Source organism: Aquila chrysaetos, chromosome 20 (assembly GCF_900496995.4).
Source record: "Aquila chrysaetos chrysaetos chromosome 20, bAquChr1.4, whole genome shotgun sequence".
NCBI lineage: Eukaryota > Metazoa > Chordata > Aves > Accipitriformes > Accipitridae > Aquila > Aquila chrysaetos.
Window position 1 is genome coordinate 2127727 of NC_044023.1, and position 27279 is coordinate 2155005.

General features: G+C 38.9%; 2 protein-coding genes across 10 annotated transcripts in view; one reads left to right on the top strand and one right to left on the bottom strand.

Annotated features, from left to right (window-relative positions):
- On the top strand, window positions 1–25675 carry ACAD9 (acyl-CoA dehydrogenase family member 9). The gene is made up of 18 exons (XM_030043863.2): window positions 1–181; window positions 3161–3254; window positions 5686–5787; window positions 8972–9078; window positions 10496–10596; window positions 12447–12525; window positions 13546–13720; window positions 14350–14423; window positions 14980–15055; window positions 15780–15850; window positions 16202–16321; window positions 17193–17321; window positions 19914–19993; window positions 20545–20671; window positions 22634–22711; window positions 23633–23761; window positions 24833–24905; window positions 25391–25675. The coding sequence occupies exons 1-18, from the start codon at window positions 38–40 to the stop codon at window positions 25489–25491; spliced, it is 1860 nt and encodes a 619-aa protein (XP_029899723.1). The 5' UTR covers window positions 1–37; the 3' UTR covers window positions 25492–25675.
- The window catches only part of CFAP92 (cilia and flagella associated protein 92 (putative)), a 52536-nt gene continuing 49655 nt past the window's right edge, over window positions 24399–27279 (bottom strand). For 6 of the 9 annotated variants that reach the window (XM_041118613.1, XM_041118612.1, XM_030043861.2 and 3 more), the window contains one exon: window positions 25638–26946. In XM_041118613.1, the coding sequence (XP_040974547.1) occupies window positions 26767–26946 (180 nt within the window). In that variant the 3' untranslated portion in view covers window positions 25638–26766. Of the gene's footprint in view, window positions 24670–25637; window positions 26947–27279 lie in introns of those variants that run through there. The other 3 variants (XR_005930927.1, XM_041118611.1, XM_041118614.1) reach the window with 3 other exon arrangements.

A 27279-nucleotide genomic window follows, 5' to 3' on the forward strand; every position in this document is an offset into this window, starting at 1 on the left:
GGCGCTGCCCTCAGCGTGGCGGGAAGCGGCCGCCGCCATGATGAGCGGCCTCCTGCTGCTGCGCGCCCTGCGCGCCGCTCTCCCGGGCGCCGCCGCCGCCCTCCCCGCCGTCCGCCGCCTGCGCACCGCCGCGCCGCGGCCCGCCTTCGCCAAGGAGCTCTTCCTGGGGACGCTGCGGAAGGTGAGGGGCCCGCCCCGCCTCTCCGCCCGGGGACCGGCGGGGAGGGAGGAGGGGGTTGCCCGTCCGGCGCTCCTGCGGCCGGCGGCGCCTCAGGGGCGGGCGCGGGCCGCGGCCGTGGGGGGGCGGGGGGCGGCGGGGCCGTTCCTCCTCCCGCGCCGTCCCACGGAGGAGCGGGCGGCAGCCGCTGCTTCAGCGGGTACCGGCGCGGGTGGGGGAGGCGGCGTGTCCCCCTTCCCTGGCCGGCAGCGGAGCGCTGGGCCGTACCGCGGCCTCGCACCTGCCGCCCGTTACCGGCGGTAGCGCATCGTGGCGTCGCTCGGGTCGGAAAAGACCCTGGGATCATCGAGTCCAACCGTGAGCCTCACGCTGCCGAGTCCACCGATAACCCGTGTCCCTAAGCGCCGCATCTCCGCGTCTGTTAAATACCTCCAGGGACGGTGACGCCACCGCTTCCCTGGGCAGCCTGTTCCAGCGCTTTGACAACCCTTCGGTGAAGAAATTTTTCCTAATGCCCAATTAAACTTCCCCTGGTGCAACCTGAGGCGGTTTCCTCTCGTCCTGTCTCCCGTCACCTGACAGAAGAGACCAGCACCCACCTCACTACAACCTCCTTCCAGGTAGTTGTAGAGAGCGATAAGGTCTCCCCTCAGCCTCCTCTTCTCCAGGCTGAACAGCCCCAGTTCCCCCAGCCCCTCCTATTAAGACTTGTGCTCCAGGCCCTTCACCAGCTTCGTTGCCCTTCTCTGGACACGCTCCAGCACCTCCATGTCTTTCCTGTAGTGAGGGGCCCAAAACTGAACACAGTATTCAGGGGGCGGCCTCACCAGTGCCCGATCGCTTCCCTAGTCCCGCTGGCCAGACTCTCTCTGATACAAGCCAGGATGCTGTTGGCCACCTGGGCACACTGCTGGCTCATATGCAGCCGGCTGTTGGCCAACACCCCCAGGTCCTTTTCTGCCAGGCAGCTTTCCAGCCGCTCTTCCCCAAGCCTGTGGCATTGTGTGGGGTTGTGACCCAAGCGCAGGACCTGGCACTGAGCCTTGTTGAATCTCATACAGTTGGCCTTGGCCCATCGATCCAGCCTGTCCAAATCTCTCTGTAGAGCCTTCCTGCCCTCAAGCAGAATGGAGAAAATGAGGCATTGCTGTGCAGTCTGCTGAATGCAATTCTAGTAACAGCTGCTGCTCCTTATTGCAGTCCAGGCCTGTTTGCTCTCAGGTATTGGTCTCCGTTGGTCTCTCAGCTGAAGCTGAGTTAAATAAGTGGACCTATTTGCACCTGTGCACACAAAATGCATGATGTAATTTTAAATGCTCATGAACAACCAGCATCTGAAGGGCTACTTTAAACCACAGTTGCCTGTTCTTGCAAGCCTAGCATATTCCCTACAGAAACACAAGTGTCTGTTTACACTGGGCTCTGGGCCTTGAACAACTGCATTCCACAAAACTTATGTCAGTTCATCTGCTGTTTACTTCAAGGAGCAAGGCTTTATGTATACTTTTGCTTGAAGTTTTTTGTAGGAAAGTTCAAAGTTCTTGTGTCTTGAGATGCCACCAGACAAGTTACAAATTTGAGATACAACACTGTATTAAAACAGTACTTGTTAATTAAAGGATTGGAGTATGCGTTTATCGGAGAGAGAGTACAGGGTTAAATAAATTGAAAAAAGGAATAACTCAAATCCACTGAAATGAGTTGAACAATAAAGTCTCCCAAAACAGACCTTGTCAAGTAAAGTGTTGTGACAGTTAGCAGTCAAGACTCCATCACATTAAACCCCTGTTCATATATGCCTTTTTTTTTTTCCTCTTAAATTTCAATACAACAGTTTTCTAAAAAACTATAGCATTTACTAGATCCTGAATTTTTGGAGCTGACTTGATTCTTCAGACTGTCATGAGCAGTTTTGTTTTGGCAGAGGTAGGCTGGAGCACCTTTCTTACGAAGACAGGTTGGGAGAGTTCGGGTTGTTCAGCCCGGAGAAGAGAAGGCTCCAGGGAGACCTTATAGCCTATCTAACCTTCCAGTACCTTTCTTGTAGGGGGCCTACAAGAAAGCCAGAGAGGGACTTTTACAAGGGCGTGGTGATAGGACAAGGGGCAATGGCTTTAAACTGAAAGAGGATAGATTTAGATTAGCTGTAAGGAAGAAGTTCTTCACTGTGAGGGTGGTGAGGCGCTGGAACAGGCTGCCCAGAGAGGCTGTGGATGCCCCGTCCCTGGAAGGGTTCAAGGCCAGGTTGGATGGGGCTTGGAGCAACCTGCTCTGGTGGAAGGTGTCCCTGCCCAGGGCGGGGGGACTGGATCTAGATGATCTTTAAAGCCCCTTCCAACCCAAACCATTCTATGGTTCTATGACTCTTATATTTAAAAGGGGAAAGATAAAAATAAGAAGCATGCTTCTCATGTAGTCTTTCACTTCTTGTGCTAGTTGCTTGTATTTTTTTTTTTTTTTTTAACTCAAGTCTGTCACGTTATACTGCTTCCAGTTTATGACCAAAATACCAGGGTGTTGATAAGGAGCAGTATGGAACTCACTAACCTTTGTACTTGTGACATTAAACAGGTGGAATGTGCTGCATGTTTCCAAGGGACAGTGTTTATGGGCTGAGCTTTGGAAACATAACAGTAAATTGATTCTGATACAAATTAAAATTAACTAACTTTTTTCCAATCCCAGAATGGGATCACATTGACAAAATTCATGGTTGATGAAGGATTTTTTGCATCCTCATAGTTCTTAAATTCTCTTTATTTCTCCCTAATGTTTCTGTTTTTTGGGTAATACCTTCTGATTTGTTTTTGGTATGTGGTAAAGTTGAGTCCTAAGGCTGTTTCTGAACATCTTCCACAATTCTTAATTTTCACAGTTTATTTTAGAGTCTAGTATTTAAAAGGTATATGTCCTTGAATTTTTATTTCAGTTGCATGATTTGTGCTTTTTAATAATAATAAAAAAAATTGCCTCTTATTTTAGGAAGAAGTTTTCCCTTATCCAGAAATTAGCAATGAAGAACTAGAGGAGATAAACCAGTTTGTAGGACCTGTAGAAAAATTCTTCAGTGAAGAAGGTATAGTTACTAGTTTCTTATTCATGCAAGTGATTTAGTGATTACAAAATTATTTAACTGTAGCAGTTGAATAAGATTATTATACTTAAAATATTTAAGTTATTTTTATGCATTTATTGCTAGTCATATAGTGCTGCTGGTTCTACAGGCATGTTCATTTATGGGGGTTTTTTATATGGAGTATTTGTATGCTGATGAGAAGACATAAATCTTCAAAACAGAAAAAAATAAATAGAAAAAAAACAGGAAGTAAAAGAATCCTGGGATAGAGGTAGGATTTGAAATTTGTTTTAGCTCATTTGAATAATGCTATTTACCACTTCATATATTGTGAATTTTTCTGAAACTTTTTAACTGTCCTACTGTACTAAAACTGGTTTTAGCAAAATTCAGCAGAGATACTCATAAATGATGACTTATTGAGAAGCTATGAAAAATCAAAAGCATTTATGTTTTTTCAGCATTAGAGTAGTGATTCTATTTGGGAAAAGTTGTATTAGCTATATGCACTCCAGATAGGGTTGCAGGGTGTTTCATCTGTTACTGGTGCAATAGATAAGCCAATTCTAGAACAATTGCAGAAAATTGTTTTTTACAGACAGCAATTTCTGAGACAGTTAAAACACTATCGTCTCAGATTTCCCGCTGACAAAGGTACTAGGTCTAGATTGCCGAACACTGCAGGAGTTTGAAGAAGCCCGTGATTGTCACAGATCACGATTTATGAGATCCAGGTAATTTTAACTAGAAAATTGTAATGTTGCTTACTGACAGTAAATTAAGAATTTATGCAGATTACATTTTTTAATTCTTTGCTCTGTTGGGGAACATCATTTATTGAGTAAAAAACCTGATATTTAAGGGAGGAATAAAACTGTCAAATTATAGAGTCTTAACTGAAGGTGGAAATTGCTCGTCTATCTTTGAATTAACAGCTATTTCTGTTTAGTTATTCAGAGTAACTCACAGATGTGGTAAAAATAGGTTAGGAGAGCAGCCTTAAACAGTTAGGAACTTGATATGATTGCACTGGGTAAGGAAATTCATCTCAGCAGAGTCATTGTGAAGCTTCACAATGTCCAGACACCATGGATAGGTCTGTGTGGCCACAGTGGAGGAAGAGGTAAAAAACCACCTTTCTCTCCCTGGAACAGCTGATGGTGTATCACAGATATGTATCTGATACTATGTAGCTAAGTGGGGAACAAAAAGTCTTTTTTAAAAATAAAAAAGTTTTCTTTCTGGATAACTTCTCTTAGAAGAGCATCAGAATGTTTAGCTGCCTCCCCTATTATATTTCGTACAGAAATTACAGTGTCAGCTTTAATTGGGGTGAATGTGGGGTTTCTTTAGGAAAGCTCCATTGCTTTTGCAGAGTTAGTTCTTTTTCTGTACTTTTTGGAAAGATGGTTTGTGTTGGTTTTGCTGCAGCTTACAGCCTTCCTGAGCTGCTTAATGCACTTCTTGTTTATTTTCATTGTCACAGTACAGAACAGCTTTTTTAATCCCCCAAGAATTTGAATAACTCATAAGAACAAGATTTTTGTAATTAACTCATTTATATGTACTTTTGGTTTTTTTAATCATGACCTAGCCATAGTTCAGATAGAAGATCCTGGAAATACTTTGCTTATTCCAGCCATGGCATCTGCTAACATGCACATGCACAACTGTACACATGGAAATGTTTGAGAAGATTGAATAAAACCCAGATTTTTCCTACTTCCAAGTCCTTTTCCTGTACATGTGGTGACTTTACAGCCATAATCAGTATTCTTGGGACCTTCCAGCTGGTTCTGTATTTTGACTTTGATGGTGTAATAAGGTGGGCTAATTAAGTGGAGTGGTGTTCTCCAGAAACAGAATTGGGACTTCCCACTGCAATGTTTAGGACTTGGCTGTGTGATTGTCATCAAAAGGCTAAAAATCATTGGTTTTCACTTTGCAGGGAGGAGGACGGGTTGGGGCGGCAGGCTGCAGCGAACAGGCCCCAACCAACCCAAAGTGTTATTAGTCTTACAGAAGCCAGTTTAGGGTTTGAGACTTTTCCAACCACAAGGGGAGGAGGGCAAAGAGGGACAGTCAGTGAGATCAGACTGAAGCCAGAAAGAGTAAGTCTTGCGAAGTTAAGGATGAGAAGTATGTCTGTATCTGGTGCAACAAGCACTATAGCCTTTCTCAAGATGCTTCAGAAGACTAGAGGAAAATTACAGCAGGGAGGGATGTGATGCTCCAGCAGACCCTTTTTCTGTAAGTTATTTCAGTTCTTCAGGTCTGGGTCCTCAGACTGATCGTTAGGTTAGAGATCATACTGCTGCTGTGTCATAGCACGCAGTGACCTTGCCTCTGATATGAGAACTCTGCGGTCTCAGAGTTTTTTTTCTGCATGAAGAAACACGGTTTTAAATTATAAAACCTTCTGTATTTGTAGTGGACTCTAAGAAGATTGATCAAGATGCAAAAATCCCGCCTGAAACTTTAAAAGGACTGAAAGACTTGGGTCTCTTTGGCATGCAGATTCCAGAGGAATATGGTGAGTAAAGGATCACAAAACAATAACCCAGCAGTCTATATTAAGTAATGCATTTTTGGGTCTTGCAAAATGTGTCTGTACTATTCCGTGTGTAGTCATTTGACTTTGATGTCTAAATTAGGAGCTCAAGCTTCCTCCCTAGTTAATATAGAGGTGCAGGCACCAAGAATGTCTGTTGGCTACATAGGGAGCTCTGCATACTCTTACCTTGGGCGCCTGAGTTAGATAACTAATTTTAGATGGTGTAAATTCCTCTTGGCATAGCATTTTCCTTTTTGTTCTTTTTTTGGATGCAGTAGAGTAGCTTGGCATTCTGCGAGACTTGCAGTTCTTGCTCATGGTTCCTAAACTTGTACTGGGTCCAAACTACAGTGTCTCATGGAACTGATCTATCAAAGCTGTCACCTGTCATTGGCAGATTGGAATGCGTTTGACCATATAGAAGTGTAAAAGTATAATGTCTGTTTATTGAAAGTATAGCTTTTGTATAAAATCTTTCCTATGTAATACTGAATGAAAAGTTTATGTCTTAAAGGACATTATAGTGCCAGTGGAGATCAGAGACATTCATTCCTCAGTGGATTAACCCTTAAACTTGCAAAGGAATTTTCAAGAAAATATTTATCTTATTCTTATGCATAAAATAAAAATTGGGATCAAAACTAATATTTTACATGAAATTTTTAAAGCAATGAGATCATTGCATTGTCTATTTTCTATTACAAAAGAAGGAGACTTTAAAGACAACAACTCAGAGGAAGGCAAAACCGTGTTTGACCATCTGCAGAAGATAGTTTCACTTGGGAAGATACCTAATTTTTGAAGAGAATAGTGTGAAACAATATTTTTTTTTCAGTGATTACAGTAATACTATATAAAGCTGGAGACATACCTCAGTATTTATTTGGCGTTAAAGTAATACCCTATTTTTTGTGGCATTTTTTGTTACGCCTTTTTCATTTATTGTATTAGTGTTGCTGTGCTGCACTGATTTCAATTCATTAAATAAAGCGTTTATATATAAATTCATTGAAGTATATTGGACAGCTTGCATGTGCTGTAACATGACGTGATCTCTGTTGATTCATTAATTGTTAATTCATGCTTTTGAAATGCATTAGAAATGGTATTAAATGTTTTTCATGGGTATTCAGAACTAGGCAGGGTGATGTGAGAGTACGATAGAAAAGAAGTTTGCAAGCTCTTTAAAGTTTTTCTCTCCAGGATAGTGTCTTGGGAGGAGAAAGATCTGGACAGAGCACCTTAACCCAGATGGGGAGAGAGAGGTATTTAGGAGTTAAGAAATATATTGGAAGAAAGCAGGAGGATGGTGTCCATTGAAAGGAGGTGTTGGAAGCAGAGAACAAAGGACAGAACTCAGACCATTAGGAAGCATCCTGACATTGGAAGTGTAACTTATTATTGATTAACTAGAAATAAGTATCCCACTCTGTTAATTTTTTTAAAGAGACTCAAAGGCAATGTATTTGACTTCGAAATCATACTTTAATTTAATAAAATGTTATTGTTGTTTTGATCTGGCATTGTTTTAAAGCTTGTGAAATAATATTCTCTCAGCTTTCAGTTTCTAAAAGGTTGCAATCCATTCAGCATACTTGTAGAAAATCATAGTCCTGTTGTTTTGTAAACGTGTATGCTGGATAAAAACTAGAAGACGGAAAGCAATTGCCTTACTATAAGCAAGCTATTTCTTTCTGCACCATAAATAATATGCTTCTAACGAGGTTATTTCCCATTTTCTGTAATTTAAACCTGCTGTATTTTTGTTGGTAGTGCTTGTCATATTTTAAAAGCCTTCAGTCACACGTATTCAGTGCTTTGTGCATTGCATGGTATTTTTCATAATGGTTTGTAATAGAGGCATATTTGCCAGAAGCATTAAAATGCAGAACATTAATGGGAAAACTGAAGTTCATGTAAATCATGGAATAATGGCTCTCTTTAACATGGGCATCACTGGAATTACTGTGCACATCATCAGTAGTCTCCAAGCTGAATCCTGAAGCCAGCACCACTTAGAAAGGGGAAAAGAAGTAAGAGTGTACAGATAGGAGGAGTGCGAGTTTCAATTCATGTAAGCATGCTCTTGAAGGAGAAGGGTGTAAGAGGCAGTGATGTGAATTAATGGTATGGGGGAGACTTGTTCTTGCATTTTTTTGTTATCTATAAAATAGTAGGACTATTGAGACGTCTGCTGAAATAAGGTATTCATTGTCCTGACTTACATCACTGTCCCAAATAGAAAATGATTAACCTGGACAAAAGATTATCTTAATTAGATAAAGTTGTTTATTCAGCAGTAATATATAAAATACTCTTAAATTACGGGGAGCAGGACTTCTAGTCCTGATGACATAAAATTCTTGAACATTAGACTCATACAGATGCAGCTTTGATTTATCCTACTTCTGTTCTTTTCAAGCTCCTTACAAATAGTCTCTGCATTTGCAGCGGCAGATCACAAAATTCCTCCAAAAAAGGATGTGCTGATGTCAAGTTTGTTCCTTGATATATTCACATTTTTTGATTAAAGACATTTTTGAAGTGTTGTATTTTATCCTTCTTTAATACCAGTTTGGAAGTCTGCTTGGGAACTGTTTTCTCTAGGTCGTTTTCTGCCCTGCTTGCAGTGAAGCTCAGGACAGCCTGGCTGGCTGCGTATGGGTACCAGCCCAGCCCTGCTCCCTCTGCTGCTTGGTCTGCAGCTGCTGAGCTGTAAAGCTGTAGATGGGTTAATTGTCTGGCTTTGTAACTAGCGAGGAAATGTCACCAAAAAAATTCATTTTATCCTGTAAGCACGGAAGTTGGGACTAGAGCGGTTTTTGTACTGCATCTTTTACCGTTTTCACATTGGGTTCCCATGGATTATGCTGTATTTGCTATATGTGCTTGAACGCAAACACATCTGCTTTTTGAATAGAACTAAATCCAGCACAACTCATGCTTATTACAAAAGTTACTGTTTTCTCAGTGCATTCTTCTGGCACAACTGCAGCAATGTGCTACTTGTTTGTGGACATACTATATCCAGTCTATACTAAGACGCTTTCCAGTTAACTGTTAAATTCTTGATGTTTCTGTATTTGAAAGGGATTTTTGCAGGGGAAGGGGCAAGTTAAATTGTAAGGTATCTACTTAGAATAAAACGTAGTATTTGTTCCAGGTGGTCTTGGTCTATCAAATACCATGTATGCACGTTTGGGAGAAATCACTTCTTTAGATGGATCTATCGCAGTTACTCTGGCAGCTCATCAAGCTATTGGGCTTAAGGTAATGCTCTCTTATGTCGAGTAGCTCTACACAACTTGCATAGAAAAGGTGAGGTGAAGTTTGTTTAAATGTGGAGTGTGGGTGTAACAAATAAGAATTACCAGTGAAGCATAAATCAGGTGAAACATTCTGACATCAGGTTGGTTGTTAGTGTTCCCAGCACCCTCTGCCAGTGGCTCAGTGCAAGACTTCCATGCAGCATAAAGACTGAATATGAAGTACACAAGAAAATTATTAGTCCTGGAAACATTGAGATAATAATTCTTAGAAAAATTACCTTAAATGGTCCCAAGTTTTTTAAATTGAGCAAACTTGATAAAAGTAGCTAGAGTAAATACTGAAATAAATAAAATATCAGATTGGCTAAAATTATGGGGAGGTGGGACAGCCATGCAGAGAATTCAGAAGGGTGCAACTTTTTCTACCTGAATGAGGCTGCGTCTTGGGGGAGCTTAGAGAAGAAAACTTATCCAAGACCAATGTGCTATATTGAGCATGTGAATTTTAAACTCGTTTTCTGTATAATGCAGCCTTCGGTATCTACCTTTTAGTGGTGGATGGATGCTAGTAGTCTGAAACTTGAAACAGCAGTAAGTTCATTATAACAAGAAAAAATTCTTCATGGAATTGAGCAGACAGTGCTAATTAAAAATATGTATTTATTCCTCACCTTTCTTAAAATTTGCCATCTGTAGAACAGGGCTAGTGAGCTGAGCTGATTTGTAAAGCAGTCTAACGAGAAGTGTAGTGTAAGACACAACTACTGTTCTTCTCCTGCTGTGGCCAATTTGGGTCAGTTGGGGTTAATCCTAATTTTATTGAGTAACTGTATCTTATCTATTTAACCATTGATTATTTAGCTTTATCATGTATTTTTGTATTTTGTTTGTCCTTCGTAAGAAAGCTGCTGTACAAAAAATAAATACAACAGAGATAATTAAAACCAGTGCACTCTCACAAAAAGTTGTTGATTGCCTATGTAATGAAATAATTTGGAACCTAAGTAAATCATGTGTTCTGTTCTCTAATTAGGAGCTTTGAAAATTGCTGCTTTTGAGGTTATAAAATAAAATTATAGTGATAGTAACGAAAGTATAACAAATGATAGAGGAAGGCTATCTCAGTGCCTTTCAGAGCAACAGTTAAGTCTTCACTTACAGCATAAATACAGTGAAACCTACCCTAGAAGGCAGTCTTAACAACAGGCTGTTTCCTATAGGCCTTTGAACAACCGTGTGATGATAACTTTGATGTATTTTAACGTCTGATAACTAATCACGTTAGTTGTTTATTAAACTGTGTCTTGTTATGACATAAAATTTGCAAATTAAGCTTCCTGAACTTGGTGAAGCTTATCAGCTTCATTTCTTTTTACACAGGTTGATGCTGAAAAGTTTTCTGTTAATTCTTTGTTTAGGGAATCCTCATTGCTGGCACTGATGAACAGAAAGCAAAGTACCTGCCTAGATTGGCATCTGGGGAGCACATTGCGGCTTTTTGTCTCACTGAGCCTGGAAGGTACTGGTTTTGTAATCATAAAAGCTTCAGAAAACACCAAAATTATTTTTTATTATTTTTATCTTCATTACAGTGATTGTTTCGTTAATATATTAAATCTTTATTATTTGGTGCCTATGGCTTCAGTATATAGGTCAATTTTTAATTTTTTTTTTTAAAAGGTACACTTAAATCATGTAATTCATGTTTCCCCAATGTGCTGCTTATGGCAGTTTCCATGAAATCACTAACTGTTGTTGTTGCCATCCCAGGAATTAATCCACTTAATTTCTGGGATTACTGAACATGAATTGAAAGGATAGTTTGTGCCATGTTAGAAATAATGTGCTGTGACTGTTCTAGGATGCTTTCAGTCCTTTTTCAAAATTTATAAAAGCCTGTATTGAAGGAGCTATCAAAAATAATAGGAAATTTTGGTCTTTCCTTAGAGTTTAGAAAAGGCATTGTAGCAGCAACTTCATTTCAAAGATAAAAGTTATATTTATTATATTTGTTTGTTGACTATTGCTAATGTTGCAAATTCTGTTACTGCAGAAGAGGTACAGTTTTCTTAAAAACATACAGGCAGATGGTTTACTACATGATTGTAGAGGAAAGTGATTGAAGGACTGAGACCAGTTGAATGTTTGAAAGTTGAATCTTGCTCGTCCATACAAAACTATAGTTTGAAACTGTCTTTTCTGAATTCTTGTCTGCTAGAGTGACTTGCAATGAGCATTTGGTTTACTTGCTAATTTTCATGTTGCTGTGATGTAGATACCTCCCAACCATCAGTGATGGTTTTTATTCAAGAGTCCTAAGCTGGGGTTTGACCCTCTAAAAGCTACCCCACTTGCAGGTAAAATTTAAACTAGTGCAGATATTTTAACAAAGTGATCCATGGAAGGGACTTGGAGGTAACACACAGGAAAAAAACCAAGGGCTAACTGTGTTCTGAAATTCTTCTAACACCTTTATTTAGCCCAGTATTGTTTAAAAAGATTGCTAGTCTTAGTAACTTAACTTCAGTCTTCTTAGAGACCTTTAGTTCTAGTGCACAGAAGCAATCTTTTTTAGAACTGAATGTTAGAAATCTAATCCTATTAAAATACCAGCTGAGATCTGGCTGTTCCGAGAACTTAACAACTGTCTTCAGCTGAAAGCCCAAAGTGAGCTGTTGTGGCATTTTAATTTGTGGAAAAGGAAACTTCTTTCCAGGGGGAGATTATGTGCTGCTTGTTACATTATGTAATTAGGTGGTGATTCAAGAGAGGGTGTGAATTTTTAATCACAGAACCTAAACTTCTGATTGCTTTGTTGTAATTCACCTGCTGATTTTGCTCCTGTAGAAAGTATTTGATATACCCAAGTGCTCATTGAAAGAGACTGTCACATGTTTTTCATTTCTGTTGGGCCTTTTTTCACTCAGGATATAAAAGCAGGGTGTGAATTTTTGAGGAACAACTTAGACATTTTAAACTTGATTGTTTGTTTTAGGATGACAGTTTCATTGTATGTTCACATAGCTCAACGTGTAGCTCAAAAAAGTTGCTTAGGTGGCATTCTGAATGTTCTGGTCAGGTCATAAGATTGATAACATACATGATAATCAGCAGAAATGTCCCTTCAGGTAACTTAAGTAGATTTCTCTAGCGCTGTTGAATCTAGTAAGTTTCCTTGTTAGTTAAAAACTAAAATTTATATACTACTATTTAATACAACTGTAAGCATTCCTTTGTAAAGGATGGGAAGAGGGAGATTATGTATTTAAATTTTGTATTTTTATTTGTATTTTTATTTTATATTTAAATTTATTTTGTATTTAAAGCATGTTTATTTCTTTAAACATTACTAACTTGTCTGGCTTTTAGTGGAAGTGATGCTGCGTCCATCCAGTCAAGAGCAACCCTCAGTGAAGATGGGAAATACTTCTTATTAAATGGCTCCAAGGTATCCACTCACAGACTGGAAATATGACAGGGTTTTGTTACAAGTTTATAGAAAGCATCTTTGTCTTTTGCAGCATTGCAATCTGTCGGTTTTGCTAAGTAAAAGGTTAGCTTGGCAGCTGCATCAGAATTTTCAGGTTTCCAAGCGAGTGAAGAATGACCAGGTCAGAAAGACAATCCATGTTGGTTTAGGGCCAAAGAGAATAGAAAAGCACACTGTTGAGGGAATAACTTTCACTAAACTCTTGGCAAGAAAGATATGAAAAGCTGCTCTTAGGTTTCATCTCTGTATTGCTAGCTCGTGGTGTTCAGCTTCAAGGAGGGTTAGTCAGTTAGCCCCCTCTGTGACAGCATAGGCAAAAGGAAACCTCGAACCATGTTTTCCCGTCTTCATTCTTCATGCCAGATTTTTGTAGGTATTTCTGAAAGAAAACTTGACACTGAATTAGAAACAGGGCTGCTTGGAACATTTCTGCTAAAAGAAACAATGGCAGAATACAATCTTGAAGAACTGTAGAGATGCACTGGATTCAACAGGATTTGGTACATTGCAGACTGATCTGTAGTTGTTGATGTATTTGTCTGTGATGTGAAGAGAGAGACCTGTCCTGTGGGAGAGGCCTCTGAATGTGGCCTGATACAGAGAATTTCTCATCAGACTTGAAATTATTTTGGGCAAAGTGGTTCTACAGTCTGTATTACCCCTGTATCCCTCACGTGCCATAAGTAGCAGGATATACAAGCTTTTGTGAAAATGCACCATGGATTTTAATTTAATTCAAATCTATATTACAACCTATTTTTATAGTTGCTCTAAACTGACTATTCTGTGGTCCACTTTCCTTGGAAATGTGTTCACAAGAGGCAGAACTAGTAGCAGAACACTCATTAGAATTGAAGGGAAGAAGCAGCAATGTTTCACCACTCAGTGCTTTGCTAGTCTATTACGAAACACTTAAGAACAGTGCTCACAAAATCAGAACAAATGTATTTCTTACACATCATTCCTCTCTCGAAACAGGTTTGGATATCAAACGGTGGCCTTGCTAATATTTTCACAGTATTTGCTAGGACAGAGGTTGTTGATAAAGATGGACAACTAAAAGACAAAATTACTGCTTTCATCGTAGAGCGGGATTTTGGTGGAGTCACACATGGGAAACCTGAGGATAAGTTAGGCATTCGAGGATCCAATAGTAAGAATCACTTAAAATTGTTAACAGAAATTGTTTTAATATTTTGATGTTTTAATTTGTTTAGATCATCTGAATTCAGAGCCAAATCAGTATCTGTTCCATAGAACAGTATAAGTTTCGTTTCTTTACCTAGCTTTTTGTATGAGTTCTTCCTAATGCAGGGTCCGAAATAAGAAATCCGTATTGTATAATTGTTTTCTGCACATGTGAAGCTTCCCTAGCTATGCAGTGAAGGAAATTGCTCAGAAGATTCAGTAACCAAGTAGCTTTAATCTCAAAGTAAGCGTTCATAGGCTCTTCTTAAGCTTACTGATGATTATAGTTTTTCACCATCTATCATTTGGACTTGACTGCTGTATCAGTTCCTTAAAATAGAGACAAAACTATAGTTCTCTGTTTACACAATGTACTTTAATTATATTTTGAATATTTTACATCAGTAATTGATCTTAACTACAGTCTTTTCCCAAATTCTAACTTCTTTTGCAAAGCATATGTAATTCTGTCATAAACAAACAGTGCATTAGGAAAACTTTCCTTCTTGTTACAAAGAAGAGTAAATTATGTTCCTGAATGTCTTTTAAATATTTCTACATAATAATTCAACAGCTATTAACTCTGTGTTTCAGCCTGTGAAGTACATTTTGAAAACACAAAAGTGCCTATAGAGAATGTAATTGGAGAAGTAGGAGGGGGATTTAAGGTAAGCAGTGAATAATAACTACTGACGATTTTTTAAAGCCTGAAGGAGGTCTTTTTTGTTTTGGGTATCTGAAGCAGAAAAGTACCCATCACAGGTCAGCTGCAGAGAAGATTTTTATATTTGGCTGTTGTGTACACATATTAAACAGTATTCTGTTTTTCTTCTTTATCTGATAAACTTGAGCAGTGCTGTCTCGTTTGAATGTTATTTGTCTAGTTGCAGATAAATATGTTTTTATCTACATTTTACCTTAATGTAGGTTGAATAGAGGATTACTTCCAGGTCACTGGATCATCGGTATCTGAAAACTATTTCAAATATTAAATTGGATGTAGTAGGTCACCTTAAAAGCCTAGTTTTGAAACATTATTGCTGGGATGCTGAATGTTGCGCTGACCAATATGAGGGCAGGTGTCACAGGACCAGGAAGTGTATTCCAGGGACGAATGAAATCCAGGAAAGCCCTAAAACATGAAGCAGTAGCAGTAACCATTGTGGCCTAAGGAGAAGTTTGGTGGCAACAACATTGCCTAAAAACTGTTCATTTTCTTCACAGGTTGCCATGAATATCCTAAACAGTGGAAGATTTAGCATGGGCAGTGCATCTGCTGGAATGATTAAAAAATTGATAGGTAGGTGACTTAGGTGTTCTGGATTGCTGGGTGCCATAAAAAAAACTGATCTGCATAAGGTGTATAGTGCAGTTAATTCAGTATAGTAACACCGGTCTTGATCATAGCAACATCGCTATATTGTCAGTCATAACATGCTTTGACTTCTTTAAAACACTAAAATATTTCTATTCTAAATTTTTATTAAAAGCCTGTTCACAGTGTTTTAACACTGAAGTTTTTTCAGTTCATACAGTGGAAAGTTATTGCCTGTGTTGAATTTTTCCAAAGTAAAATAAATGTTCTTACTAAGAGAACAGCCTCTATACTATTGCTTTTAGAAGGTATAATCTCCTGTAAAACCTCCCACTCGAATAATTGGCTCAAAGCTTATACACGGTAATAAGTAATAAAGTTGGTTTCTACCAACAGTTATGCAAAATAGTAACAGAAATCTCGCTAAAGTAATCAATTAGCACTAAAACGTGCCTTCTCTAAGAGTACGGGTTCACACCTGAGATTCTTGTTTAAAAGCCTTTGGCACACTGTTCCCAGATTTGATCAGCACCGTCATTGTGAGGGTGTTTTTCACAAACTACTGCTTGTGAAGCAGCGAGGGGTTTACTATGCGTAGGTTGAAGTGTCACCATCAGTCAACAGAAAGACACTGCCAGGAGGAATGGTCTGTCACAGTTACAGTTCTGCTGTTTTGAGATGGATTTTTTTTTTTTTTTTTTTTTTAAAGAAATGACAGCAGAGTATGCTTGTACCAGGAAACAATTCGATAAGAAACTGAGTGAATTTGGATTAATTCAGGTAATAAAAAAATAAAAACCTAAATCTCTGTACTTTGTATTGGCTGAGTGCAAGGATGTAGATTATGTTGGTGTTCTTTTGGCTGTACTGGTTTAAAGAAATTGCCAGAGGTATTAAATTTGTGTGAACTTAGCACAGACTTTTGTAGACTGATCTTTCAGATGTCTAGAATGATAAATATAATGAATAAAGATAGGTTTGGGGTTTTTTTTAGATTTTTCATTATTGTTTTGCATTAGTACTTTTTATTATTTAGTATTTGATAATATGTTAAATGTATGAAAACTGCAGTAGTGCTCTTAAGTTGAACATCTGAATTACTGTATGATTCCTCGCATTACTATTTGACAGGAGAAGTTTTGTTTTATGGCTGTGAAAGCATATGTAATGGAGAGTATGGCTTACCTCACTGCAGGAATGATGGACAGGCCAGGGTTTCCCGACTGCTCTGTGGAGGCAGCCATGGTTAAGGTAATAAATTTTATTGAAAGACTTGCCTACAGCTTTAAGCTACTACAGACTAACTAACACCTCTTCTGGTTTTCGGTCTACATTCCAGATTGCCGAGAGGCTCAGATATTACACTTAGACATACGATACAAAAAACTCAGCTAGGTGAAGAAAACAGATACTACTGTTTTCTCTATATCCCACGTACTATTGATTACCTCAGATGCAGGCTTTTGTCACTGTATGAAATAAAAAGTGCATACAACAGGTTTGGAATATCGTGGTCCTCTCAAACTCTGTTTTTACGTGGCCTCACACGGTAGCAAGCGTAAAAAGACACTCAGCTGTATTTGCAGCTGCAGGCCTGGCTAAGGTGCTTCTGTCCTGGCTTTAACTCACAACTGGCTGCAAAATAAATATTGAGAAAGAGTCAGGCGCTCTCTACGGGACCGTCACTGTTTAAGGTGTTTCTGCCGCGTAGGGCTGGGTGGTGCTGCCTGGCAGGCACCCTTGAAGAGAACGCACAGATTTTCAGCCCCTGTTGATGGTTCCTTATGGTGCGGTCAGTTTGAAAGAGCTCGTGTTCTGGTGAATCGGGACAGACATGAAGGGCTCCAACCAACCAGCTGCAGCTCTTCTTCTGGTTTGTGGCTGTCACTCTCCCAGGAATATTTCCTTATAGAGACGTTTTTGTGGATTGCCAGGAAACTATATAAGTTTGACCAAAGTATACACCCTGAGCCATTAAGGATACTATTTCAGGCAAGCTTTTAACAGGACTATTGTAACAGCAGCACGAAATACTACAGCAGTGTCACGTAGATACAATAACAGAGCCATGTATTCTGTATTTACTGTGTAGCATGGTGATTAAAATACTGTTCAACGGCAGGTGTTCAGTTCTGAAGGTGCATGGGCTTGCGTAAGTGAAGCACTGCAAATTCTTGGAGGCCTTGGCTATATGAAAGATTACCCCTATGAACGCTATCTCAGAGATACCAGGATACTTCTGATTTTTGAGGTAAGTATCAGTATACTGTTTTTACTGTAAACTGAAATTCATGCTCTCACATTCTGTAAACCTGAGCATTCAGTTGAACAGGCCTTCATTCGTTTAGTTGCAAAGTCTGTACTGTAATAGTCTGAAGAACTAATCTTGTTTTCTTTGGAGATATGGATAGTACTTTCCTATAATAAAATATGGCTTTTATAGACTAACCACAAAGCGCAAGTTACAGTAGGAACTGGCACCAGCTTTGCCTCTGAAAAGAACAAACCGGATATATAGTGGTATGTATGGTAGTATGGATACAGTTACATATATATACTGGTAGTGTATATACAGTTTCTCAAATATTTAGAAACTTTCTGGATGTTTGTAACAAAATATGCAGCTGTTTTAAATACACTGGCATGAGAAAAAACAGTCCCAGTTCATGGCTTGGGTTGGTTGTTGTTTTGAACAGACTAAAGGATTCTAAATTAGCATAAAAGCCTAAACTGGTTTAGTTGACAAAAGTAACTCATCAGTTTATGTTCAGTCAATAGTCGTAATTGCATATGCCGACTCCTGATGAGATCGGAGTACAATGTCTGCCTAAGCAAGAGCCTTACGAGAATGACGTTGGCCATCTTGATTTGTATCAAGCGTATTTTGAAACCTTTTTGCTGCTTTTATTCTCATGTATCTGTGCTAATATAAGTGACAGGATTTGGTAAAAGGTATGGGCAAAAATTTTAGTTTTTAAACAGATTTCCCTAATAGGATTTTCTTTTTGTGGCTAAGCTGCTCTGTTGGTGCCTGGACTTCAGTAACCTTTCCCCTTGTGTGCTTCTCACAAGTGAAGTAGGGAAACTCACAAAATAAGTTTAATTAACTTACTGGTGTGTATTTATTTTTTTAAAAATTTGGCTGTGAAATTTATGCTGTTTCCAAGCTGGATTATCAGTGACCATTCATCTGTACATCTGAGTCAGACTTCCAGACCTGATTTTTCTTGATGGGGCATTTAGAAATGATCATTTACCTCCTGGTGTCAGGACAGCAAAGATCTCAACTGCAAATTTATGCAAGCAAGAATTTTCCAACTGCGGCTCAGTGCATAGCAGTCACCTAGCTGCTCTTGCAAACACGTGTGTTCTTATCTCGTGGAAGCAGGAAGAGTCAATTCCAATACTGATGAAAGAGCGAAACCAGCCAACCTATAAGGTCATCCTCCTACATCCTGGGGGGTTTAATGTTTATGAATCTGACAGACTGACTGAATAGTAAAATCAAAACCAGATATAGGGAGTCCTTTCTGGACTGGTCGAAGCAGAGAACCCCTCTCGCATTAGGGAGGAAGTCTTGTTTAAAAAAACAAAACACCACAGCATTGGAATTCCTGTAATTCAGCTAATTTTTCTCCCTGATCCCAACAGTTACATAAAGTTACCCTTCTGCTAAAACAAGAAGGTTTTGCTTACCTTGTTGTTTACCTTTGCCTGTTGATGAGGGACCTGCCAGCAGATCAGATAAATGCACTTTGCTGCAGCCAAGGACAGAACACTTGTCCAGGATCTGTTTCTGTTGGCCAACAACAGTAGGTAGCCTGTGCCGTGTACGTGCCCCCCTAAACTTCTGCTTAGTCTTAATAACAGAGGAATAATTTTTCTTTGAGCTCCAGCCTCTTGTCACTTGGTCTGTCACTGGGTCATTACAGTTTTGACACTGATCTAATACTCGGGGTGCTCTTCATCTGTGACCAGCCTTCTGTGTTTTGATCTTTATCCTTCAGCCATCTATATTAGAACAACCAATCATATAATGGATTCCCAAACATCAAATTGTACAGTATCATCTTAGTTTCTTGGTCTGCATTTGCTTTCCAAACAGGCATATTGAGCGGTTTTACAACTATTTAAATGTTCCTTTACTGGAACAACGCAGAACTTATTTTTTTCTCAAAATGCATTGCGTCTGGTTTCTTTCTTGTTGTAATATATATGTATGTTTAATAATGAGAGGCTCAACTTCTTCACAGCTAAGTGAAATGAGAAGTTGTAATTGAGATAAAGCAAAAGATAGCAAAACATTTATGGATGGATGAAGAGTAATCTTTTAATACTAGAACAACAGAAGGGGAAGACTGGCAAAACAGACCTGCGTGGAAAACATTCATTAGTATTGTAAACTTTATAGTTAACTAAAGAACCTGTCTTCAAAATTATACTTTAAAAGAAGTTAATTAATAGACTGTTTAGTCTTTGGTGCTTGCTTCCAGTATCCCTGACCCCCTGCAGCCGTATGTCCTCTACCTCCCCAGCTTCTGTTACCGCTTCAGGCAAACTCACCTGGGGGTGCAGTTTCTGGCATAAGTGTGCCTGCCTTACAAGTGATTATCATCTTTTGTCTTACATAGAGCTCTCAAAAGAATTTTATCTATCTTACGCATCCAAATGCATTTTAGAACATTTCAAGGAAAAGCACAGCACAAGTTATTTAGACATTAAAAGTGGTTTTAGGCGGGGAAAAAAAGTATACAAAATACTAGCACAGCGTATCTAGATTTTTTAAATACTAAAAACACTTTGTACTCAATACTGACTTCACTTTATATTATGTTTTTTACAGGGAACAAATGAAATTCTGCGAATGTATATTGCTTTGACGGGTATGCAATATGCAGGCAAAATCTTAACTGACAAAATTAAGTATGTTCTTATTTATTGCTAATAGTTTTTAATAAAATAATGTGTTAACTGTTTAATTATAGATAAGAGGGAGAACTAGGAAAAAACACAGTATTTTTCAATGCATTCTCTGTCTAAAAGGTAGTTCAATGTTACAGGGGTCTTTTTCTTTTTAGTTGGATGTTTTATAGATTGTATTTTATAATTCCAGCTGCTGTAAAATTGTTTCTTACAAGACCAGAATTAAAATTTTATAACTTAAGATTTTATAACAAAGTTTTATTGGTAAGACAGCTGTATTGTACATACTGAGTACATATACTGGTCTCTGGAATTTATTGTGAGTATTTTTGAGAAGAACTGAATATGAACCATGCTGTATACTTTTAAGGCCATGTAATTGTTCTCCAGACTTCATAGTAAAATACATCAAAAGACTTGATGATTCATAGACAAACTGCAGGTGTTTTGGTAAAGCATTTAGAATTCCAACTGGTTATCTGAACCTCCTGAAACTTCCCTTGCAAACCAGGAAATGGTCTTTAACAGCTGTTGTTTACCCAACTTTTTAGAGAAATCAAGAAAGGAAATGTGGGAGTGGCACTGGGAGAGTTTCTAAGCAAATTACGAGACATCACGGGCAGAAAAGTGGATTATGGGCTAGTTGGTGACCGTGGAGTGGTGCACCCCAGCCTCCAGGTAAGGGGAGGGGGCACACAGTGCTCTTTGGTCAGATCCAGACACTGGTCTCTCATGTTTGATTCCCTTCACTGCTTGTCATAACTTGACATCCTCTTTATGCGAAACTAAACGTGTGCCTAGGAACAGTGAGATTTACAAATTTAAGCAGATGTTTATACCATTTCAGGGGTAAGGACTGAGTTACAGCTATTATATGGGTACATATCAAGGTAAAATGAAGACTGCTCTAAGTCTGTATTTATACCAAATCCAGGTTTACATCTATTTTAGTAATTTATATAAATTGACCCTGCACAGTATTAAAGTCCTTGTAATGGTCTGTTGCTGCCCTTCACAATAAGCTTAGTTACAAAACACAGTATTTTTCTTCCTGTTTAATAGTAACAGTTTTAGGTAAGAATTTCTGTGAACTATATATACATCCTTGCTTAACCACTTAGTAAATAATTTTTATGACCAAAGATGAATGTTCTGTTAATAGAAAAAAGATAAGGTATGTTTTTCCTGTGATGTTTTGTTAGTGATTTGAAAAACAGTACCAAAATGATTTTTACTGTTCTGTCAGTATACCTGTCCTCCAGGTCAGATATGTATGTCAGGCACACAGGTAAGAGGATTTGCAGGGACGTGCCAATACTGTTCCGTTCTCACAAGGGACCTGGACAATACAGCACCTCCTTCGGGTCCACAGGCTGCGTGCTGCAGTGCCGCCCGAGTGCGTGGGAGGATTGTTTTGACTACAGCAGTTCTGACCTAGTTCAGACCCACTTACTTGCATTCATGTTACAAGAATCAGCATAATGAATGAGTTGCATTTATGAATTAATAAAAGCCATGTATGACGCTGGAAATTTTCTTCCTACTTAACACCAGCATTTAAGACTATCAGGGAATTCACACAGTAGTACCAGATAATCTTGCTTACCAGGGTTTTCTTAACATGCAGCACTTAGAATAAGAATTAGGTTTGCTGTCCAGAACTAAACGTTGCATAAGAATTTTTCAAACTATTATTTGCATGAGCACAAAGACTATTGAAAAGTTACCAAAAGTAAAATTTAGAAAATGTTAATGCATATTTTATAGAGAAAGAATAGTGCCTATCTGGCTTTCAGCAGCAAACTGGATGAATGTTAAAAAAAGCCCAGTGCTTGCCAAGAGAAAAATCTAGTGTTATAGCTGGGCTTCAGGATACCAGGGCAGCATCTAAACAGTGATTTCCGCACCCCACCCACCCCACCCCCCCCCACCCCCACCCCCCCCACCCCCCCAAAAAGAATCAACATCTTATAATCCCATTCCTTTCAGGTAAATAGGGAAACTCTCTCCTTTTTAGCTGGGAAGACAAAGATGTAAAAGGGTGAAAGAGCATCTTAAAAGGGAATTCTGGTCAGTGACTAGAAGTTGATAATAAATGCTGCATTTAGCAGAAAACTGAACTGCCCTTTTTTTTTTTTTTTAGAGAGGGAAAGTTCATTCTTGTGGTGCGGCACGCACCTTGGGGCTTGCATCGTTATTTTTCTTCAGTAGCATTGCGTGTTCATTGTTCAGCTTAGTGTGTACATTGTTCCTTCATTTTGATCACTCACAATTGATTCCAGACCATGTAACAGTGTTCTGCTACACTTCAGTCTTGGCTAATTAAAACAGGGAAACTAGTTTTGTGCTGTTATTGAGAATTCTAATTTGCATCTTGGCTACTAAACCCACCAAAACACTGGCCTCCTGCAGCCAGACCACCGAGGCCCAGGACGGTGGGGGCAGAGCAGCTGCTTTCTCACGCGTAAGGTAGTGTCACCCAAGTCACGACCTTGGTTTATTTATATATGTCCCCTCGGTACTTCCCTGTAAATATGCCGGTTGTTTAGCTCAGCGTCCTGCTTTAAGGGGGCATGGGCGTGCTTGTTTTTTCCCTTAGAAGACTACTTAAATTGTTGGATTTTCTGTTTTATTTCATAGGAAAGTGGCAAGAAACTTGAAGAAAACATTTATTATTTTGGAACTACAGTGAGAGGCCTGCTAAGTAGGTTTGGCAAGGTAACTATTATTTTTTCTGTTATCCATCTTCGTTATTGAATAGTTTATCCTCAACCAAATTGGCCTCGCCTAGACTCTGGCATGGAAATGGCAAGAGCCAGGACTTGTTTACACAAGACGTTTCCATTGAATGTAAGAAAATACACTGAAATTCTACACTCAATATAATGGACAGCTTATGTCTTAAAAAAAACAAACAAACAAACAAAACCCAAAAAAAACAAACCAACCAAAAAACCTAGCAATCTCAGTGAATTAGTTTGTTTCTTCTACCTCCATAAGCACAAATCCTGCCTGCTCCAGTGACTATTTTAAGTACTTTGCTGTGAGCAGTCACTGGAACCCATTTTTCCCTGTTCCCGAATGAAAAGCTATACCAGCAGTTTTTTGAATTTATGCTATTCATCCATACTGTACAGCAAACAAATCTATAATTACGCCATGCAAAGTGGTGCAGTTAAAATAGGAGAGACTGAATTTAGAATACCCTGGACTTTCAATTTTGTGACAGTTAACCTGATGTGTTCTAAGAATGCTTATCAGACTAGGCCCCACCCCATTCCACTTAATACATTTTTTGAACAGGCTTAATATATTTGGTACATTAATTTCAGTGATTTTGGCATTTACCAAAGTGGTTTCAAGACACAGCACTTTTACTGTTGGCTGCAGCCAGAAAGACTGTTAAAAGGTGGAATATAGTTAATCCAAAACTTGGTAGTTTAAAGGTAGTTAATCCAACACTGTTAAGAAGTGGCATAGTTTAATACAAAACTTCCTGACTCGCAGTAGAAATTCTGTGTAACAACTTACCTGTCTGTGCTAGATAAGTATGAACTTAAATACAAAGTATGAAAAAAAAGCTTGGCTAAAATTTTAACTTGACGAACTATAAGCTAACAGTCATTTTCACTCTTCTAGACAATAGTGGAAGAGCAGTTGGTTCTGAAGAGAGTGGCAGATATAGTTATTAATTTATATGCAATGACAGCAGCTATTTCCAGAGCTAGCCGGTCTATCAGTATTGGTCTAAGAAACCACGACCATGAAGTAAGTGCACTTTAATATCAGTCATACCTGTTTAATGTCTGCGCTCCTTGGATCATGTCACTTAACAGTCAGTATTTATTACCATTCTGCCTCACGAAGTGTTTTGTAATAAAGCGGCACTATCCAGCCTCAGACTTTCCCTTGCCATGTTACAGCCTATCTGTGTTTTACAAGGCTCTAACCAGCTGTGTCTGCCTCGACGAGCCAACTTTCCCCTCAACTCTGAAATGTGCACAAGCACGATGCTGTCCTAAAAAAGTGCTCTGAAGGAGCAGGCATTGCATGCTGATGTCTCAGACTTTGCAAAACCTCAATGACAAATAGCTTTCATTACACTTAAAAGTACGCGCTCTACGTTTGTTAAGAATTTACATCTACCACAGCAAACTCTCCTGTAAAACCAACAGTGCACCAGAACGTTTCTAAACTGATCGGTGCAAGAGTGCATTAACCACACCACTTCCCTCTCTGGTGCTCTAAACATACAGGGTGCACGCTATCAAAGTGTTTAAAATATTTAACACATACATACACATTTACCAATTAATTACAAATTTGCATGTTGTCTTAAACCTGCTAATACCATGCAGTTCTTCCCAAACTCTTTCCATAATCATTAATAAATAGTAACATATAATAACAACAATACTTTGTCAATAAATTTATTGACAGTAAAGTGAGCATTTGAAATGCAGGTGGTTGTGTAGTAGCTCATTTAAAGTATCATGGTAACAGTTATGCTACAGGACAACTAAATTTGCTACAATTAGGTGTTAGACAAATCCAAACTGATTAACCTTTGTCTTCATATTTTGTGTATGTAAGCCCCTTCTGGGTTTAGTACCAAAAATGTCTTCTAGTCAATTTTGAGTGAAGGAAGGGGTCATCCCAACTCTGACACTCAGTAGCTGTGGGGGAAAAGTAACAACTAAGTTTGCAACATACATTACTAGCTTGGAGCACCCCCTTATCAAGACACAAAACTAGACTTGTAGAAGTTTAAATGACTACATTTTTTTTGTTTATGAAATTCATTTACTAGTTTTTAACCGAGTTTTACTATTTTCTCAGGTGCTTCTTACAAATATCTTCTGCACGGAAGCATATTTCAAGAATAATTATGCCATGACTCAATTAGAAAAATGTAAGTTCTATAAAATAAAAGAATTTTTATAGTCTTATGGCCTTCACAGACTCAAACAAAAAGTAGGTGGTTTTGATGTGACCAGCGGAATAGTTTTGCTCCGCCTTGAATTAGGATGAGGAACAGAACTGGTACCAGTTGAATATAGTCTCTTCATTTAATAGACAAAACAAACTGCAGTGATACTTTTTTCCCCCTCCTGAGGGGAAGAACATTAAATCTGTCAGTAGCAAATACTCCTGTGAAGAAAATATTAGATAACAGGTATTTGACCTATTTGGTTAAGTACTGACCAATTAGGCATTTGGTCTGTGAAACTCAGTCTGCAATAATCACTCTTTTTTAGAAGATGATGTTAAATTATTTCCTTGCACTGAAGTGTAGCTACTGCATTTGTATTCTATTCTAAAGTCCTCTTTGAAAGAAATTTAGAAAAACTATTTACAGTACTTCAGTTAGTTAACTTTCCTTCTGTTTCTCCATAGATGCAGATGAAAATCTGGATGACTCTATTAAAAAAGCTGCAAAGCAGGTACTGGAAAAGAGAGCGTACACCTGTTCTCATCCACTCGACCGGACATTCTAATTACTTCCCTGACAGCAAATACTGATGAATGTAAATCACGGACTAATTTTCTGCAGTTCAAGTATTTAAAAATAATTGTTTCGTGAGTTTACCAAATGTAATTAGCTGTAACTGTGTAAAATAAAACCTCTAAACACAACTTCATATGAAGAGGATAAATAAATAAATTTTATTTAAATCTCAAGTTATCTTATTAGATGTATATGTGTCTGTTTCCCTTGGAGCTAAATAAAGACAGTTGAAGTTTGGACGGTGAGCTGTGTTTTCCCAGGGACAGGACTGGGTGGTTTTGAAAGTGTTTTTAAACTTAAATCAACTACTCGCTTACCTTTAGAGAAGCACTGAAAGACTTGCAGAATCAGAACAGTTCAGTTTGGAAGGGACCTCCGGAGGTCATCATGTCCACCGGACTATGGACAGCAGCACCAGCTGGGTGGTGGTTTCACTGTCTCTGAGCTCCCATTTAAATGTTTTTCCTTGTATTTAATCAGAACTCCTCCATGTTCTGTTCCTGACCCTGGTCTTAAGGGCCTTACGCTGGCCCCTTTGCTTTGTTTTGTTTTTTAAAACCAATAAGTGTGGGTTTTTATTTAAATACAAGATTACATTTCTGCAAGAACTGAATAATTAAATGAAGCAGAGCAGTATCTTGCATGATTTGATGACATGACAGCAAAATAAGGCCAGAACTCATGTCCCACAATAAAGAACAAAATACCAATTAAACCACTTTTAACATTGTTCCATATGTAATTGAGACAGCAACTACAAGTTTCCTGTTAATGCAAAATTTGCCAGCTGATATAGTTTAATTTAGAAAGTTCAAATAACATGAAACTTCTTGAAATATCTAGTAGTTAAACTGGAAAGGTAAAAATTGCTCTTCAAGAGCTTAGATTTATGCTTCTTAGATGAGAAATGCTGCAGCTTACGTTCCCCGGTGTAAGGCCAGGCGTACGGCTGAAGGGTCAGTGTCTCTGACAGCTCTGTGGAAAGCTCAACCTGTGAACACGTAACGTAGGTAATGCACAGTGACACCCAGGGCAAACCTCATTCCTTAATTCTGGAGTTTGGACTTGAAAAGGAGACCGCCCAAGAATGCCAAGTTGTCCTATATATAATTAATTGGTTTGTTGCTTTGGAATACACCCTAATAATTTAATTTATTGTTATAATGTCTGTATACTGCAGCTCTTTGACACGCACCATATAAAATAATGTGGGCTGACTTTTGCTATTTCTAGCAATAAGGTGGTCTTACTTGAAATGTGCACCTCAGAGTTTTTCAAACTTCTTACGCTCTCTGTTGCGCTGGGGGGTAACAGTCTTGCTGCACTTCAAGCTGTGCTGGTCATCAGGTACAAAGCCACTGGTGACACCCTTCCTCCTTCCTGGGAGGGCATCCGACCCGGTGTCACAGGACTGGTTCTCCAACGCTGACAGGGCTGGGACAGGCTGGGACAAGAAAACAGCGTATGTTCAGGTGCTTAAAAAAAAAAAAAAAAAAAAAAAAAAAAATGTGCAGGCAGCCATTCTGCACAGGACATTTTGGGTGCCTTTGCACCCCAATGTGAGTCAATTTTTAAATGCACAGATTCCCCAAAACATGGACAGGAGAGGAAAGCTGTTGTGCCCTCATATACTATTACATAAATGAGCCCCAGAGCATTTACCTTACAGGCAAACTACAAGGTTGGAAATGTACACAGCTAAAGCACGCAGTCCTCAAACTCATACAAACGCATACACTCGTATAAGCCTGTATTTGAGATCACTTACTTTCTTTTT